At 36.7% G+C, this 19,389-nt stretch overlaps 1 protein-coding gene across 28 annotated transcripts in view; it reads right to left on the bottom strand.

The window, feature by feature from the left end:
• The window catches only part of LOC139149298 (ryanodine receptor 2-like), a 146,668-nt gene that overhangs the window by 8,876 nt on the left and 118,403 nt on the right, over positions 1-19,389 (bottom strand). For 22 of the 28 annotated variants that reach the window (XM_070720971.1, XM_070720983.1, XM_070720985.1 and 19 more), the window contains 26 exons: positions 18,602-18,682; positions 17,802-17,890; positions 17,157-17,213; positions 16,845-16,916; positions 16,226-16,412; positions 15,830-15,900; positions 15,308-15,373; positions 14,985-15,064; positions 14,758-14,861; positions 10,250-10,307; positions 10,047-10,123; positions 9,581-9,660; positions 9,386-9,484; positions 9,007-9,098; positions 8,490-8,684; positions 7,853-8,008; positions 5,151-5,343; positions 4,894-4,955; positions 4,581-4,677; positions 4,118-4,225; positions 3,006-3,227; positions 2,391-2,521; positions 1,899-1,941; positions 1,574-1,698; positions 1,153-1,213; positions 258-404 (listed from right to left, as the gene is read on the bottom strand). In XM_070720971.1, the coding sequence (XP_070577072.1) occupies positions 258-404; positions 1,153-1,213; positions 1,574-1,698; positions 1,899-1,941; positions 2,391-2,521; positions 3,006-3,227; positions 4,118-4,225; positions 4,581-4,677; positions 4,894-4,955; positions 5,151-5,343; positions 7,853-8,008; positions 8,490-8,684; positions 9,007-9,098; positions 9,386-9,484; positions 9,581-9,660; positions 10,047-10,123; positions 10,250-10,307; positions 14,758-14,861; positions 14,985-15,064; positions 15,308-15,373; positions 15,830-15,900; positions 16,226-16,412; positions 16,845-16,916; positions 17,157-17,213; positions 17,802-17,890; positions 18,602-18,682 (2,753 nt within the window). The remainder of the gene's footprint in view (positions 1-257; positions 405-1,152; positions 1,214-1,573; positions 1,699-1,898; positions 1,942-2,390; positions 2,522-3,005; positions 3,228-4,117; positions 4,226-4,580; positions 4,678-4,893; positions 4,956-5,150; positions 5,344-7,852; positions 8,009-8,489; positions 8,685-9,006; positions 9,099-9,385; positions 9,485-9,580; positions 9,661-10,046; positions 10,124-10,249; positions 10,308-14,757; positions 14,862-14,984; positions 15,065-15,307; positions 15,374-15,829; positions 15,901-16,225; positions 16,413-16,844; positions 16,917-17,156; positions 17,214-17,801; positions 17,891-18,601; positions 18,683-19,389) is intronic. The other 6 variants (XM_070720962.1, XM_070720969.1, XM_070720977.1 and 3 more) reach the window with 1 other exon arrangement.

Below are 19,389 nucleotides of genomic sequence, written 5' to 3'. Positions count from 1 at the left end.
TACAACTGTGAGGGCGCTTTTCGGTCACGAATGTAGAGTGTGGATAATCAATGAGCTGTCAGGGTCTTAAAATAAGTGAACTTCTAATGTGATCATATGTAAACTAGTTGTAAATTTTTTCAAGTTGTTGCATACAGCTTACACCATATTACTTTTAATATACTTAATGCTTGACCTTTGGAAATACCTTGGAAAACTAACTGACTTGTCAATATTTACACCAAACAAAGAGTACTCTGTAGATATAGTCAAAATACCTGTTTGCCATTGTGTGTGACTGACTGCAACACCGTCCTCAGTGTCTTGAAACCCATGGCAACATCCAAGAGATGAGCGGCAAAGAAGAATGGATTGATGTGTCCGAGGAAGGAGAACATAAGGTAGAAGGCGATGTACAGGAAGGACTGAAATGAAGAAACATTGTTGTGTTTAGTTTGACCAGGTCTTAACGTCGACTTCATTGACGAGCGAGGTAACAACATCCATGATTTGAAAAGTTGGATGTTAAGCTCTACCTTGTGATGCTCGCTGTACCTTGTGATGTACATATTCCTTTGTTTTGCTTTGTCTGTACAATACAGTTTCTTATTCTACATCAAAAATCATAGCAAAATGACTGGTGTTCTAAATGTCAACATACAGTGTATGTGTGTTAACATCCAGTGTTATTGTTGACGAGCAAATTTTAGTCCGCACAATAATTCTTACGTTACACGTTGCACACATCGTACCATGTCAGCAAAGCTGTTTTCTATAGTAACACACTTCAGGAAGAAGCAGATGAAAATCTTGCTTTATTTGACAAAAAAAACAATGAATATATTACCGGTATATAAAATTACAGCTGTTGTCCCTTTGCTATGAGTGACAATGTCCTTAATCAATATTAGCACGCTTTGCTACTGTTAAAACATTTTGTCTCCAAAAAAATTATTACATGTTCAAAGCAATTGTTGTCTGGCTGGTTTAATCTGTGTCCACGTAAAACTGTCTTTACTTGGTTCTTGCTGAAAATTTTGTCTGTATATGTATTTCCATACATGCTTTCCTAACAACACAGTGATTTCGTTCACATCATTTTCAAGAATTCCATATATCACATCATAATCGACTTGCCACAACAGTGAGAATATTTGCCATGCACTGACTTACATTGTCTGTACAGATGACTCCACACTTCCACAGCTGGTACTTCCAATCAATTGACTTCAATCTATGAAAACAAAACATTAGGACATGAAATATTCAAAGTCAAAAAGAATCACCTGAAATGGAACAGTGAGATATTTTTAAAAATTTTCCATAAAAAATATATTGCTCAAAACATTCAGTGTTTTAAAAATTGATTACATCATTTCCTTCAGACATTTTATCCAATTTTTTTTTATCTAAAATGAGAACCATATGCTGTTGCTGTAACATTGAACAATTTTCCAGTACTTTTGATTAACATAAATGTTTAATCACTTTGATTGATATAAACTTTTAATCACTTTGATTAACATAAATTTTCATTTTTTTGATTGACATAAACTTTTCATCGCTTTGATTGACAATTTTTTTTATTACTCACATTGCGGTCAAAATACTATCCTGATCGTCTTCAAGGGATTCTTGGAACAGGTTGTCTTCCTTTTCCATGCCCAGCAATGCACAGATCTTATCATCATCAACACTTTCACTGTACTTCTTTCTTACCTGGAGGAAATAACAACAAACAATCAAATGCTAACTCAGGGCATGTGACAATCACCTGCCATTAGCAAAAGATGGTAGAAAAACAAGAATTTGTTCCATTAGCTGGCATGCGATTTCTGTTATGAAAACAGTAAATGAAGTGATTAACTCATAGTATCTTATATGTTAATATTAAAGCAAGAAGACAAAAGCATCCTTACTTTTCGCTTGACCAGCTTGTCCCAGTAGTTGACAGGAAATGATCTGCATGAAAAAATCAGTGAGAAAATTATTGAAGATTTGCCAGAACAGCTGTTTGAGTGATGATGGAACTGAATTCATTCTAACACTGAAACTCAGTAAAGGAGTAAGCCGTCTCAAAGTAACCTACATTGATAGACTAATACACTGTGTTGTAGAATATGGCATGTAATTATTTGGACCATTAAACATTTTTGACGAAGCCTTTCAGCAATTTTTGATGATTTATATTCTACATATGTACATGTTATACTGCCAATACTGCACAGCACTAAATCTGTAGAATGGAGCACATTTAATTTTCTGTAGGGTATATGTGCTTGTAGGTTAATAGAACTGTGATTGACTTCCTATACTCTTCTGCATATTCATAAAGCCTTCTCATGAATGCACCTTCTCAGAGACACTATTTGAACATTACAACCCATCAGATTTACTAGGTCAACCCTTACCTTGTACTGATCACCAATGAATCCCACATTCCTTTGACATCACCCCGTTCAGGCTGCTCTGTCACCCACGTTCCATCAAACTCCAGCTTCCTGGACACTTCTTTCTCCCTCTTGAAGATGGCCAGTGGAACCTGTGTGTCATCGAAAAAGACAAATTTTTTAGTGAAAAACTTTACTCTTTTGCAGATAGTGACCACTTCTTCACGAAATTTGCTACAGCCATGGAACCTACTACAATTACATTTTGTTTTCAATAAATAACTACCTCTAAAAGTTTGTCAATTGATGTATTGAGGTTTCATGAAGGCAGAGAAATATTAAATTCAGCAATCACATTACTGATATTCATAGTTCCCAAAAGTTGTTAACACAATGTTAAATAAGTTGAGAAGTTTGAGTCAAAGGAAAAATATTTACACTGAAGTTTTATATTTATATTCACTTCATATATATCCAGGAACATGATCTTCTGTTATTGATATCTAAAGTCAGTTGTAAAAGTAATAAAAATCTTTACTGGACGCTGGAGGATAACTTGTTTTTGGTGTAACCCATCTGTTAGATAAATGTTTTTAATTTCAGAGAGAATGAATCGTTGCTTTCAGAGAGACATACCTTCAACGCACAGTAGGCTATCAACATTGAGAGAGCGGTGGCAGTATGCAGAATACCAAACATCTGTAACAATGGCTGCAGATAGACAAATGATCCTTCCAGTGTGATCCATTCCGGGATATCTTCTTCTTCCACTTCATCCGTCGTGTTGTCGTCTACCTCCATCAGATTTGGTTCACTGTTGTCGTCACCAGAAAATGCATCAAAGACGTGATTTGTAGCCTGTTGGAGTGATACATGGTTTGTTAACTCTCATTTCACATTCTGATTAGCAGCAATGTCACTATGCAGTGCTTTGAAATTTTAAGATTCCTACCCATTATGTTAGCACGGTTGTGATAAGTGCAAATTAATTATGTCCAAACCATTTTTTTATTTTGTGCAATTAAGCTGAGACCGAAAACAACTTCTCCACAGGGAAACAAATGATTTTAATGTGTTTCATTGAAGCTAGCAGTGATTATTTCTACAAAAACTAAACTGTTTACTCCTGTTATCTCAGCTGGAGCAAAAGTAACAGAATAACATTTCCTGTTGGTCAAGAACACTGAGAACAGTGGACCTAGTGGTAGGGAGTGCTTTTTATGCTCACAGGGTGATTTCCGTATTAATTTACAAATTGCAATTTGAAACGGACAAACTCAATCAACAACTTTGATATCTCTTTTCCATTTCGCATACTATCCTTGATATTGACTGTAAGTCATATGTCTTTCATTTATCATATTGTCATTCAAAAATTTGTTTTTCACAGATACAACATATGTCTATCAACATGCTGAAACATTTGCAGCAACTTATCTGATATCTAAACCTACTCCTACTAGATATGTATAAAATGTTCTTTTCAATATTTTCTTTATTGGCATTCACGATATAAATACCATGCGATGAATTTTTCTTGTTAATGATTTTTTAATCATAAACAGGATGATGAAGAGAAATAGGCACACCACACTAACAACAACAGCAAAAGAGCATGACACAATACACATGCAATAGTTGTCATTGACCGGCTAAGACGCACCATTATACCAACAAGACAACCTTGCAATATGTCAATGTAGCTATGTCACATCAAAAAAAAAAATCGTTAGTAAAGTGTTACATACAGGGAGAATAATTTTGGTCACCTTGAAGAAGAGGAGGATGAAGTTGATGATGAAGGCCAAGATCAAGGCCACGTACTTCAGATTGTAGTAGTTGCGGGCAAACATACTCTGTGGGAAAAAAACAGAAAAAAGCATAAATTGTCCATTGTGAACAGTAAAGTTATAACATGTTCTGGTGAAAAATATGAAATAATAATTCCATGCATTACGGAATATTTTTTTTCAAAAATGTATAAACTACAAAATATTACTGAAGTTGACTCTGAAATATTACTGAAGTGTTGAATCTGATCTTATCTTCAAAGTTATTGTATTACTCTACATGCAAGTAGTCACTCTGGAAATTCTGACAGGCATTCAGAGTCTGAATAATCACAATGGGTAAAATATACAAAAGTCGTATTATGAATAGAAATATCCTGATGGAGAAAGCCAAGTTCAAAATTGTTGACTTTCAACTTACCAAGAATGCCTGTCTGACTTGAGTCAACTTGGGTTCGACAATTTCTTCAATCTCTTCTTCTTTCCTTTCTTTGTCAGCTTCCGGAAGTAGAAACAAACTGGAAAGAAATCATCAATTCCAATTAAATACCCATGAAAGCATCTGGGAATTGTAAGACTTTCTTGAGGATGGCAAACACTAACTCTGATTGGTTCTTTATATATAAGTCTGCTGTCATTCTGCATGAGGTGTAAAAGATTTCTGTTGGAAAAATTATTTTGGTAAATGCTCCATTGATGAAATCAAAATTTCGCCCATAGAAATGAATTCACACCTTGGAAATATTGAGCTGTGTCTTCGTTCACCAGACGCACCACCTGCCACTCCATTCTCCGTCTGTGAATATGAGGGCAAATATACACACATGTTACCATACTTAGTCATAGAAACCTACAACCAGACAAAAAGCTAAGAAAAAAATGACCAAAAATACATTCTTTGCACTTTGTCAGGCAAATGTAAGTTCACATATAAGACAATGGAAAATAAACTACATTTCACATTAATTTATTTATTCCAACATGTTTTTACCTTGATTCCATTTTGTTCCAACACTGTTTGAGTTTCTGGTTGCAAGTCGTCCTCTTCTTCCATGTCAATACTTGATGATGGAGTCAGGCCTCTTCGACGTCGTAACCTCATCCTGTACTCAGCAGAGTGTCCTCTGCTCCCTTCCTGGTCTTTCTTGAAGAAGTCTATGCCAAATGCTGATACTGACGGCCGACTATAGGCAAGCATAGAATAGTATAAATTCAGCAAATAACTTTATGTATACATGAAGGAAATACCACAGGGAAAGTTAAAGCAAGCACAAAGTTGAAAAAATAGTGACAATGTCACTGGTCGCTCCCATATAGTTATCAAAACAAGCTAAAATCAAGCTAAAAGATTTTTTTATCACAAATAGAAACAATTCCCCCAATAAAATAAAATGATACAAATTTCACCAGAATTTTACTGACGTCACCCGTAAAAACCTCTACACTACACATGTAAGTTTCAACTCAATCGGACGTGTGGTTTCAGAGTTAAAAAAAATTTTTGATCAAAAATGAAAAAAATTGCCAAAAAATGCAAATATGCAAATTACACCACGATTTGCCCAGATTTGAGAAAGGTCACTCCTATGCACTTCCATACCAAGTTTCAAATCAATCAGACTTGTGGTTTCAGAGAAGAAGATTTTTTGACCAAAAATGGGAGAAAATTACAAAAAAATTCATGAAAAATAGCAAGTCCAAGATACTGACCCAAGATGTGCACAATCATTTCAGGTCAGCCCAAAGTACTTACATGCTAATTTTTCATCTAATCTGCTCAGTGGCTATTGAGATTTTCAATAAAATGTAAACTTGTAAACATATATACATATGGCTATGGGAGCTAACAAACGACCCAATGGTCGACAGAGCTCTGCTGTGTTATGAAGAGAGCAACGTTTTGTGACATATGTATTGATGAAGAAGGTTGAGATCTTTGATAGCTCATTTCAGGATGGCCTGACCTAAAATGGCAAAATTAGCTGCAAATATACAAAATTGATGATTTCATCATAATTATGTATAAAAATGTATACCAAATATCAAAGCTATCACATGAGTAACTTTTGAGAAACAAATATTTTGACCAAAAACGGCAAAAACTGACCCAAAAATACAAAAATTGAAGATTTCATCAAATTTCACTATATCACACTAAGAGAACCCCCAGGAACCTGTATACCAAATATCAAAGGCATCAGACAAGTAGTTTTTGAGAAACACATTTTTTGACCAAAAATGGCAAAAATTGCACCAAAAATACAAAATTGCAGATTTCATCATATATTCTGTATATCATATTTAGTTTATCTGTAGGAACCTGTATACCAAATATCAAAGCTGTCAGACGAGCGGTTTTGATGAAATAAATTTTTGACCAAAAATGACAAAAAAATTCCTTAAAAATACAGATTTGCTTATTTCATCATAATTTGAACAAATCCAATTGGGCTATCCCTAGGGACCTGTATACCAAATATCAAAGCTGTCAGACGAGCGGTTTTGATGAAATAAATTTTTGACCAAAAATGACAAAAAAATTCCTTAAAAATACAGATTGGCTTATTTCATTACAATTTGAACAAATCCAAGTTGGGCTATCCCTAGGGACCTGTATACCAAATATCAAAGCTGTCAGACGAGCAGTTTTGATGAAATAAATTTTTGACCAAAAATGACAAAAAAATTCCTTAAAAATACAGATTTGCTTATTTCATCACAATTTGAACAAATCAAAGTTGGGCTATCCCTAGGGACCTGTATACCAAATATCAAAGCTGTCAGACAAGCGGTTTTGATGAAATAAATTTTTGACCAAAAATGACAAAAAAATTCCTTAAAAATACAGATTTGCATATTTCATCACAATTTGAACAAATCCAAGTTGGGCTATCCCTAGGGACCTGTATACCAAATATCAAAGCTGTCTGACCAGCGGTTATGAAGAAGGAGATTTTTTACCAAAAATGCCTTTTTTGGCACTAATTTGCATATTTTTGGCAATGACAACTTCATTTGAACAAAATCTCATCTACAGCCCATCATCCACGTACACACCAAATATCAAGATGAAATGTGCAGCGGTTTTGGAGTTTTTGATGTTGACGGACAGACATACAGACATACAGACATACAGACATACAGACATACAGACATACATACATACAGACATTTTCCTAGCCTATAAGAATAGCTTCCATTGCCATATATACATATGGCTATGGGAGCTAAAAACTATCAAGTTGTGAAATTCAAAGTAAAACAATAGTAATGTACAATATCAAAGGAATCTAACAATCAATATTGCCTCATTAATTGGAGAATGGTGATATTCAAAGAAAAGTTGACTGTGAGAAGTTACATCCAACATTAAGTAAAAGAACATTGGACTTATAATTGAATACACAGAAAGCACTATGGAATGAAGTGGAGTACAGTGCAATGATCCAGAAGTACTGTAACATGATACTTCAGAAAAACAGAAAACAGCTTTATAAGATAAATTTGTTTTTTGTTTCCAGTAAACAAGAAGGCAGATTTGAACATGTTGTGACAAAACTGATGATGGAGAAGCAACATAATTTTACAATGTAGTGCCTCTATGTAACAGGAAACAGAACCTTTACATTTTTGCCTTATAATTTTTGACAATTTTTTCAAAACTGTGAAATCTTGGAAAGGGTGATTCCATACCTGCCCATGCCACCAAGTCCCATGATGTACGGATCTGTCATATCCCTGGTGGCTTTCCGTGCTATATTGGGTACGTGTAATGTCTCAGAAATACTGCCTGTTAACTCTTTGGCATCTTCTATGATACGGCTGCCTATCAACATACCCACCAATTTACTGAAAAGTAACACCGAACGATACAGTACAGTGACTGTCAGATGCAGTTTGGGTATAGGGTAAAGATGGCAGAAGGCTCATGGGTACAATTTGATAGGTACATGGTAGAGATAGCAGCAGGTTTATGGGTACATGTTAGAAATCATGGTTGGTACAAGTGTACAAGTGCAAGTTCACAGTGAAGTAGCTTAAAGGTAGATATGAGTTCCATTCATACTTCCACTGTCCTAAATGCTTACTGCAGCAATACATTTTCTTATAAAAAATCCATTATGATTTTTTTCCAAAAAATTCATACTTATTATTTTGGCTTATAAAGAGGTTCTTATTCAAAATGCATATGAATGTGTTCCTTGGCTTAACAGAATGCACACAGCAGACATACAGCAGAATTTAGCTCAAAAGTAGTAGAAAATTTGGCAAACATTCAAATCTATATAGTATGTGTCCTGATAAAAACTGCTGAGTAAATAGTACTTACCAAGCCAGATTGAAGAATATGCCAACAAATTTCCATGCAATGATGAAGACCAATTTGATGAGGGCAAAGAGGAGTTGTCCAAGTGACATGCTGCGTATTTTCTTCACTCCCCATTGTGTGTTTGTGATTCCTTCTTTCACTGTCTTGTACAGATTGGTTGGTTTCAATGCCCTGCCAAGCAGCATCAGCCAACCCCTTTCAAAATGAAGACCAAAAAATAGTTACAACGTATTCAGCCCAGAAACTTTTCAAAACTTTCAGTTTTACCTAAATTTCAGTACTTGAAGAAGTTATGTTGGTATGCTGTACTTGAAAGAAACTCTAGTTACTTAGATTACAGAACAAAATTCTGTGTTTGTAACATTTCTCAAAAGTCCCCTGGGCCCTGGACAACTAATTCGCATGATTTTGGTGACATTTTACCACCAAAGTAACATTTAATGGGTATGTCTTTTGAACACTATGCCCTATTGCTACAAAGATGCATCAACAAACTTTGAGGTGAGCATTTACATACTTTGAGTCGGTGCCACCACTGGAGAAGAGAGCATTACTAAGGGCTTCTAGGAATCCACCTTCCTCCCCACTGATACTGGTCGCATGCTGCATCTGTAGAAATGAACCAAGATGAAATCAGCTTTACATGGTGAAAAATATGAACGAGAACATGTATACTACTTGTAATAGTCATGAGCAAAACGTCTACAGCTCTGAAAAGAAAGTACTCTAAAATGCCTAATTGAGCCCAGATCCTCAATAGAAGCTGCACCCTGACTTTGCAACATTGTCCTCTATTGTTTTTTAGCAACTTTGGGGTTTTCCAGTTGTTCCATAATGCCTGAAGTCAATGATTGCTGTTCACATGAACTCTTAATAAGAGGCAAAAACATTCTTACCTCAAAGATTGTGTCTTCGCAGAAGTCAACAAAATCTTTAAGTTTTTCTTTCTCGCCACCTTCATTGACAATGTCATGCAAGAACTGGCGTTTTGATTCCTGATGAGAGAGAAAAAAATACATTTCATGTAAATATCAGAGATTAGTGCAAAAATGTGAGTAGAAACTGAAAGAAGCAATCAATGGTTGACTCACCTTGATCTGAGGTTTCTGCCACTGTTCGATGTTAGATTCTTTGATTTCAAAGTAAACTCTTTCAATTCTCTTGGCACTACCTGTATGAACAAAAAGAACATACTACATGTGACTGAAATGGATGGAAAATGGTGTTAGAAAGACAACTATCCATTTACAGTATATTGAAAACAGTTTCAGTTTAAAGTTGTGCCCATGACAACAAACTGTACTGTAGATCACCATCAAAGTGACAAATAAGAACTAAGATTCAAAGTGCCATCTGCAAATGAAGAAATTTTACCATGGTGTCATACTAAGTACATATATAAAGTGTCAAGATGGCCAATGAAATGGACATTGCCAACTGCATAGCATCATATGCAGATTCTTTCTTACCATTGATTTCAATGCAGCCCATGTACGGCTCAAAGTGAACTTACCATTGATTTCAATGCATTCCATGTACGGCTCAAAGTGAACTTACCATTGATTTCAATGCGGCCCATGTACGGCTCAAAGTGACCCAGGAAGCTCTCTGCCAATTCCATTATCCTGTCCAGCCTGTAAACAAGAAGAAATTCACACCAATGGTTTTATTTGGGGTATGATATGGTGGTATATTAGAAAATTCCTATCAAGTAAATGCATGCTACATGTACTTAGAAGCAAGGCAGCAAGCAGACTTACCTGGGATCGTTTGACATGTGCTCTGACAGGTTTGTCAGAAGTACAGCCAAGTTGAAACCTGGAAGAAAGATAAACTGTGCAGTTAAAATGGACTTATCAAGAGACACAATAAGTTTTTACTACATTTCTTTAAGTTCTGTTTGAAGAAGAATTTATTCCCTGGAGATGTCACTTTGTGTTTTGGTGTTGTACATGTACAGTACTGGCAACTACAAAATTTTATCTGAATACACAATGTTTTCATTGTCCTTCACACTCAGGTATTTCAAAGTATCAAAAACGGAGGAGTGAGGGACAAAGTGCGGGACACGCAAACTGCAATTTATGGTACTCTGAGGGACGTCCCGCACTGTGTAAAATATGGGACTCTGAGGGAACGTCCCGCAGAGAGTTAAAAACTGGACTCTGAGGGACGGAGGCGCCCCCAACGATGTGTATTGGTAAAGCACAAAATCATGATCGGGCCCATGGAGATCTGGCTTACTAAACATTGCGCTGCAGGTCGCTGAAACTGCATGTACTACGTGAAAATTTATCGAAAGGCGTGTAGGTGAAGAGAGTTGCGTGTTCCCGTGTTGGGGCTGTATGCTATGGGCAGTCTTGAATTAATTGGAACGACGAGGATGAAATTTACGCGAGACATGTTTGCCATGTTGAGACTGCTTCAAAGCATGGACTGTGATAGCTCTGCATGGCAGGGCTGTGTGTTCCCGGCGTTATGGCCTCCCACCACATATAACGACGGGAACACACAGCCCTGCCATGCAGAGCTAGGACTGTGAAATTTTGTGAGGTCGACAAATTAGGTAACAAAAAACCCTCAAACGCAGGTGGGTGTCACATCAAAAGTGGCCGCGATTACAGACGGAGCGATCTGTGACACTGCACCGGCCGCACGACAGACGACGCGTAAGTTGACATCGCGTGCCAGCCCTTGGAAATATATTGTAACTCCCTGACAGGCAGATGAGATAGTCTAATGGCGTTTGATGCATTGGAAGTTTGTAAAAATAATAAAAAATGACATCACCGATCATAAGAAACGTGGTGTTGAAGAAAATAGTTTTTAAGAGAAGACTATGACGACCATATTTCTGTAAGTATTGTCTAACTTTGGAAAACCAACAGCTGAAGATTTACTTCAACCAACACTTTTGGATATTTTCTACTCTCATTATAAGATTTGTCGAATTTCTGTAAAGTAGATGTACATTTTCGATGTCTGTGTATCGTCTATACCGAAGTCATATCTGAAAGAGTATAATCAGTTCGCGACAGCTTAAACTTCTCTCTCCCTCCCTCTCTCTCCCTCCTCTCTCTCTCTCTCTCTCTCTCTCTCTCTCTCTCTCTCTCTCTCTCTCACTGGCATTTTTCAATGTTTTATATTTTCGACATTTATATATCAGTCTGAAGTCACTGCTCAATGCAAAAGTTGATGTCAATTTCCCGTATCGGGCATGGTCTCTGTCGTCACTCTAATCGTTAGTTTTTTCCTGTTATATTCGATATCAGACTCAAAACACAATGTGAACAACGCTGATAATCGAAAACCGGTAAAGTTCGTAACTAGTGACATGTAACGGCCTGGAGAAAGTTCATCACCATCGATCGAATGTCCGTGACGCTTTTGCTTCCAACTAGACATATTGAAATGCACAGGGAACTTCGCGGTATGGTAATTATATGAATTGTATTGTGAAGAAAGTCTTTGACTTTAAACTGGCCGTACAGCCAACAATAAACATGGAGGAGCAATGATACCGACTTCAGAGACTTCGATTTTTTTTTTCAATGCGACCGCTGGTGAGAGCGAGTCGTCGGATTTTTTTCCCACTGGCTATTTGGCTTTGAATTTTCAATTGCCATCATGTGCTAAGTTAAAGCTAAAGAAAAGACGGGCGTTCTCTGTAAATCAATAAGCCTTTTGAATATGAAAAAAAATCGGACATCTGAACCTCAACACGCAGCTTGAAAGTTGTTCTCCGAATCAGGACAGGGACATCGGTGAGGCCGGATTTCGCGTAGTAGCTATGGAAACCGACGGCTCGTTCGTTGTGAGAAAGCATGCGATGTACGTCTCATGCTCCATTGGGCCGTGGACTTTCGCCGCATAGCCTCTACAACACCGTCTATTACCTAACCATGCTAATAATCACACGATAGTTCAGTAACATATGTCTTCATTAATCTACCGATCATCGACCGTTGAACACTTCAAAAACAATGGTCGCGGTCACGGATTCAAAGACGTTCACAAGACGTGCGCAGAATTATTTTTACTGGTGTTGAGAACTTCTAAAATAACTTGTAATCTCACATCAAACCGATATTGTATACCTATCACCGTCGAAGTTTATGTCTTTCTCTGTAGAGTTCTTTTTATCCAAAACACATATCCAGAAGAGTCCCACAGAGCAGTCAAATGAAAGGATAATTGCTTCCAATGAATGAAATTGCACGAAAGAATGGAAATCAACAGCACATCCTGGACGTGATTTAAAACAATAGCGCTTGTGAATATGACTATTCTATTTGAGTAACAGGGACGGAAAGCACAGAACTGTAAAAGTACTGGAAAAACATGCCGTTTTTCTCGCAATTTTTGCAACTGTAACGACCCTTTATTCTTTATGCCTTTCCATAATTGAACAATGTTTAGGGCTTATACACACAGTGTACAATGATGTGCAGAACTTTAAAAAAGTACTCTGCTGGGAACATACAATATCTGGTCATCGGTGTACCGCTACCTGTGAATCGAAACGACAAGTGTAGGCCTATAGATTCGAAATTTTATGGGAGAGACACCAAGACGAGACGACTAGCCAAAAGACCGACGTAGCACAACAAACTATTCCGAATTGTGCGTCCGTGTTTAATACAGACATCTCTGTAGATTATTCTGGTTTCTCTATCGAATCAAAAGTCCGACATTGACAAAATTGACATAAAATATGTCCGAAAAGTTATGTTTTATTCAACTAACTGATTCATCTGCTTTGATATCCCCTAAGCTACATGTAAACAGTCCGGAAAGACTGACATCGATGTCTCCCGGGCCCCCATGCATACAGTATGGCCGTATGTGTTCAAATATTTCTTCACAGTTTTGCAAAATATCTCGTCAACCGGGCGCATGGGCCACGTCTTTGTACGTTGGTCAAAACTAATGACACTATAGGTCAGGATATAACATCGGTCAAAGTAAGATTGAAATATGGAAGACGAAAATGCTTTCATCGATTGACAAAAATGAGAAGGAACGAGTCAGTAAATATCAAACCATAAAGGGGAGATCTAGACTGCCCTCCCCCATGATTAATCAACTGGGAACAAAATATATATTTCGATCGACAGACTTACACAACCAGAAACAGCATTTTATTCAGCTTTAAAATAAGTCACTGCCTTTCCTATAATAACACCCCGTTTGCGTTAAGATCTACTCTACTCTGTTCCCGGCGTTATACGGCCTACTACATGTGAGAGGCCGTACAACGCCTGGAACACACAAACCTGTACGCAGGGCTAGGACTGGTTGCTATGTCATAGTCTGTTCACACGAGAAATTACGTCTCCAGACAGATTTTACGTAAAAGCATTTCGATAAACTTCGAGGCACAATCTGCTTGTGATATTATACCATTTCTCGCCATGACAGTGGTGGCAATCCAAGCGCCACATCAGACAGGACATCATGAAGAATGGGCTACATAGAAAGTTATATTTTCTTCTAATGATTTTGCTAAAAACGAAATAAACGTTAGAAGCGATTTCCTGGCGTAGCTGCATCTTTCTTTTCACGTTCTGTTGGCGGGATTCAAAATGTCTACGACGCTGTTGGCGATCCATTGCAAACGAAAAAGCCAAACTGAAAAGTAACGCGTCAGCGCGTACCGGACCAATGCACATCGTAGTGGGCGCCCCCGTCCCTCAGAGTCCAGTTTTTAACTCTCTGCGGGACGTTCCCTCAGAGTCCCATATTCTACACAGTGCGGGACGTCCCTCAGAGTACCATAAATTACAGTTTGCGTGTCCCGCACTTTGTCCCTCACTCCTCCGTTTTTGATACCTCGAAATACATAAATATAACTCACAACACATGTTGCAGTTATTCATCAGATTAGATAGAATGTACAGAGGTTTCAAAAAACCAATTTGTCATTCGAATCCTCATTATATTTCAGTAAATCATGTATGGAGGACTTTTATTGTGTTTTCCATGAAATAATTTAATGCAAAGAATTTGCGAGCGATGGTATTTGAGACTGATTTTATTTTTACATGTTCTACTGACTCATGAAACTCGATGTAGTCTCTACTCATTTACAAGGACAATTGTACTCACTCTGAATAAGCTGAGAAAGTCCTCTTTTACTAAAACAAATGAGTGCAAGCAAAGTACCTTGATAAAGGCATTCTATGCATGACTGCTGCACTAACTTCAAGATGAAATGATCATTGACAAGCACTTGGATGTTTTGTCCAGCCATTAAAAAGGAACTTACCAATTTCTTTGGCTGGATTGTGAAATCTTTCTGTAAACTCACTGTAATCAAGTTTACCATCTTGGTTTGTATCGGCACATGACAGCATGTATTCTATTTCCTCTCTACAAAGCAAAAACAGCAAATGAATTATTAATAATATGATGATGCATCATATAATAAGGCCCACTTAAAATCTATGACACGATTGTTATGACTACATGCTAACAACAGTAGTGTACACTTACGGTTTATACATTTTTTGTGCTTCCATGGCATCACGGAATTCCTTTGATGACACCCAACCATCATTGTTCACATCCATTTCCTGTCAAACAAAAAAATCATTTCATGGAATATCATATATCAGAAATTTTTGTTGTGATATTAAAACTTTTGACAAGGTATATGCTGAATAGATCTACTAAATTCTTCCTGAAATTGTCACGAAAAATATGATTCTGTCTTTTCGATTGCTGTTTCTGGACTTGCCAAGTGATTATCTTTATAATACCATCTTGAAATATTGAAATACATGTGGATGCCAATGAGAAGTAATGTTCACTCTTACCTGAAATGCTTCTGAGCATGTGATATCCTTGACTTTGAGAAACATGTCAAAGAATTTCAGAATCATCTGAAAAATGAATATATTAAAAACATTACTTCAAAGACTCAGATTCAAAGACACAAATGTCATTTTGTCAGAATCATCAAACACAATATTCTACAACAGCCTAATGCAAAAATTTCAGGGTAAATCTATATTCTTGATAAGAAAATCATTTGATCTTTGTCAGATCACACAACTCAAGAGGCATGTTCTTGATGAAATTCAAAAGGAAGAAACATGTGTGATAGGATTTAAAAGCCAGTGGAATAGAAAGACTAATAAGTTATCAATTAAATTTAGTGAATGCAAACAAGAATAGATGTGTTGCATCGAGAATAATTGTTTTAAATACTTGCATCTTGTAAATCAATCCATCTTTATGTGATAAGCAAACCTGAAGATGTCGAAGATGTTACTTGGAAATCATTTCGATTCGGCAAACATTAAAACTAAGATTTAGGGAAAGCAAAGAGAACTCACCTCCAGATTAGAGGAAGACTCCATGAGTGCATCAACCATCTGTTTGCCGATGGTGCCATTCATTACATTGCCTGAATAGTATGAATGAAGTTATTGTGATGAAAGAAACTATCAAGAACTCTCAAAGTCAATGTCAAAGTTTTCATTCCTCAGGCATGAGACATCACATACAGAGCAGGTATCAGGAATCGGTAGTCAATTTCAGGTCTACAACCAGAGTACATTTTTTAAATTTGATGTTTCAAAACATAATGATGAACCCTTCGAATGGGTATACTTGGATGATTTCATGCGAAAAAGTTATCTCAGGATCTTTGAACCATAACAATGGAAGGTACTCCTTGAAACAAAATATGAGTTTCTTCCAAATCAAAGTTACTACAGAAAGCGGTTTACCTTCCAGCATACTCAGTAACATGACAACCATTTCTTTTTGCAGATTCAGCAGTTCTCGTAGAACTTCAAGTTGACTGATGTCCTGTGACAGCTTTTTCTGTAGGTTTGCAAAGACATGCAGAAAGCCTCCGATGGCATCCCACAGTCTACTGTGGGCAAGTGCCAACTGGTTCAGTGAACAGGGACCCTGGAAAAAGTGTGACACAGTGGGAATATATCATGGAGAGAACAAAACAATAAACAATAAATGGAAAACTTGTTATTGTTGCCATCATAGTGGCCTCATCTTAAATTATGTCCTCCAAAGAATTAAGTTATGACAACTCAATCAAAGAAATTATCAAAAATCTGTAAATACGACTGTCTTTTTTTGTTCCAATAATGTACTGTCTTAATGTCCATTATTGTAAGCTATACATGATAAAGAAGAGAAGAAACTCGCTCAGAAACTTCATAAGTCAGAGATTGCTGAGCTCTATGAAGTTCACATGTTGAGAAAACTCTGACTTGACAGAGAAATATTGTACATCATAAACCTTACTGTGAAAATTCTTGAGTAAAATCCTATCACAGGAAGGAAACATCTTTTTTAATATCTGCAAGTATCACTGTCACTAACCTGGATGTACTCTGTCAAAGTTCTGAAGACTTGAGTTGTAACTTTGATTGCTCTGGTGAAGTTTTCACGACCCTAGATTTGCATGAAAGTGGATACAATGTTAGTGACAATTTAGTAGAACATTTATGGAAGTCAAAAAACACCAAGTTGAGTACAGGTTTTGAAAAGTTTGTTAAACATAACACATGCCTAAAGTAAGTCAGAATCTGTTCATAGACTGGCTCCATTAGACAGCGTTTTACTTCACAATGTTTCTGCACAACTGAATGAGGATTCAAAAATATCTGACTTCACTTCCTTCATTTAACATACCTGGGAATCGATGACATCTTTCCCAGAATAATGCCAGTAAAAATCACTGATGGATTCCTGAAAAGCAAAGAATCAATACTAACAATTGTGATACTAAGCATTTCATAGTTTAAAGGGACAAAGTCACATGTCAAAAGATACTGAATGAATGGGTGACCATGTATATATTCAATCCTGGTTTTAGACATGATACATGAAACCATGGCGAAAATGAATTAATGGTCATGACCATTAGTTCATTTTTGCCATGGTTTCATTTAATTTGTCTAAAACCGGGGTAGCATATGTGCATGGTCACCAATTCATTCGATGCCATTCATTCAGTATCTTTCAACATGTAAAACAATATTAGTATCTCAAATCAAACAACTTTGTCCCTTTAAGCATGACCTAATATGGTTTAATCACAGAGAAGCTGTAATTGTCATGAGATCTACCTGTAAGGTCATTTCAGCCGATTAAGTGTGAAAAGTAGGATGAAAATTGAACTATGAACAAGACTCCATACACATTTAACCATCTAGAGGCAAGTGACTATTTTACCCTAGTGGGTTGAACCTTGGGTATCTTGTTGAAAATTTAGTAAAATGCAAATTTTGCAGTGAAAATCAGTTGTTTCATCACTTGCCATTTCATTATACTCACCTGCATTCGCAGTAGATAATCAACAGTACAAATGATGACATTGACTGTTGTGTGGTTGCCTGTCTGTGTTCGCAAATAATTCTGGAAATCTGAAGTTGAAGTCATGGATTAACATTAATAGCCTTCATACATGCACATATTATCATATTCATACAGAACCAAACCGATGTGCAATGATGACTCTCATGCTCATTATGTTCACATATTTATCAATGCGTGAATTAGAAGAGATAATATGCCTGATGGCGCGTACTGAAAACATCATCTTAGTAATTGGTTTCACAGCTACACAAGTATCAAATTTTTAGTGGTGTATTTCATTTGACTACAGACACCTGGAGTAACACAACTGTTTATGAATCAGTTTTGTGGAAACAATCACAAACTATGACAAATTTGAAAACTAAATTCCATGATTAACACATCTGGACTTTCACTTCAGAACTCTGGTAACAAGTAAATGAAAAATCCCAAAAATGGCATTTTTGCTCAACTTAGCTTAGCTCAGTTATTGAACCACTTTTTGTTTTAAAGTTGGGATTTGGCTGAGAAGTTTTGCTGTACGTTGTGAGTTTGAATCCGATCAAAAATCTGAAATTCCACAAGTTCAAGCTGAACATAAATATTGAGCTTGGCATGGAACATGAGGTACACACGTCTTCCCTTCACTATGCACATGGTTACCTCTGAGATTGGTTGATGGTAGAAATGGGGTGGATTTTGTCATCTTAAGTTGTTTCACATTTTCCTGAGCCTGACGATGATGGGCGGCAGAAAGTAAGAAATGTGACGTGACTTACTGAGATTATGTCCTTCACAAAGAAGCTGTAAAAATCTGAAGAGTGCACACGTAAACGGTGCATCATGTAACGCTTTCTCTCCTACAAGGAATGAAAAGATAGACAGTCAGTGGTGTTTGAAAGTGACTGACTGAAGCATGTATTCTTTCTGTCCTTTCACTTTTAAATGTATGGAATGGAAAACTAAACGTCATTCAGAATGTACAGACAACAAGCACTGAAACAGAAGACATGCTGCCATTAATTTCCTGTTAAAAGAGTTGACTTGCAGAATAAGAGTAGTAATTCAACGGACAGTAAGCCCCAGAGACATATAGATTGTACAGTACATGTCATCAGTCAGCTGAGAGGCTTATCATAGAGACAGCTGAGAATGTCTGGTAGATATATGAGGTATTAAATGAAAATATGGTACACATAAAATGTCCTAAACATGTGACATGCTTGTATCAGTTTTGAATTACGTGCCAATTCCAAAAACATGTTCTCCCTAATTAAAAGAATCGATACATTTCAAACTTTGCTGAAACGACCAAATATTTTGCATATTTGGGATTTAAAAATTTGCATTGGTGTACACCTGCAGGCCTTTTCATTTCATGATTGAGAATCACTGTAACTACTGCTTTATGCACATTTTCTGATATAGTCTCCACTTATAAATTCCTTCACTTTCCATACTAATCTTAGCATGGTAATTCATCATTGCAGATCATATTTGCCAACGTGGCGGCCTTCAGCATAACTCAGTCAGCGGAAAGCGGATTATCTACGTTTCAGGAGTGACT

This window comes from Ptychodera flava, chromosome 14, assembly GCF_041260155.1.
Source record: "Ptychodera flava strain L36383 chromosome 14, AS_Pfla_20210202, whole genome shotgun sequence".
NCBI classification, from domain to species: domain Eukaryota; kingdom Metazoa; phylum Hemichordata; class Enteropneusta; family Ptychoderidae; genus Ptychodera; species Ptychodera flava.
This window is presented reverse-complemented; position numbering and strand designations above follow the sequence as displayed.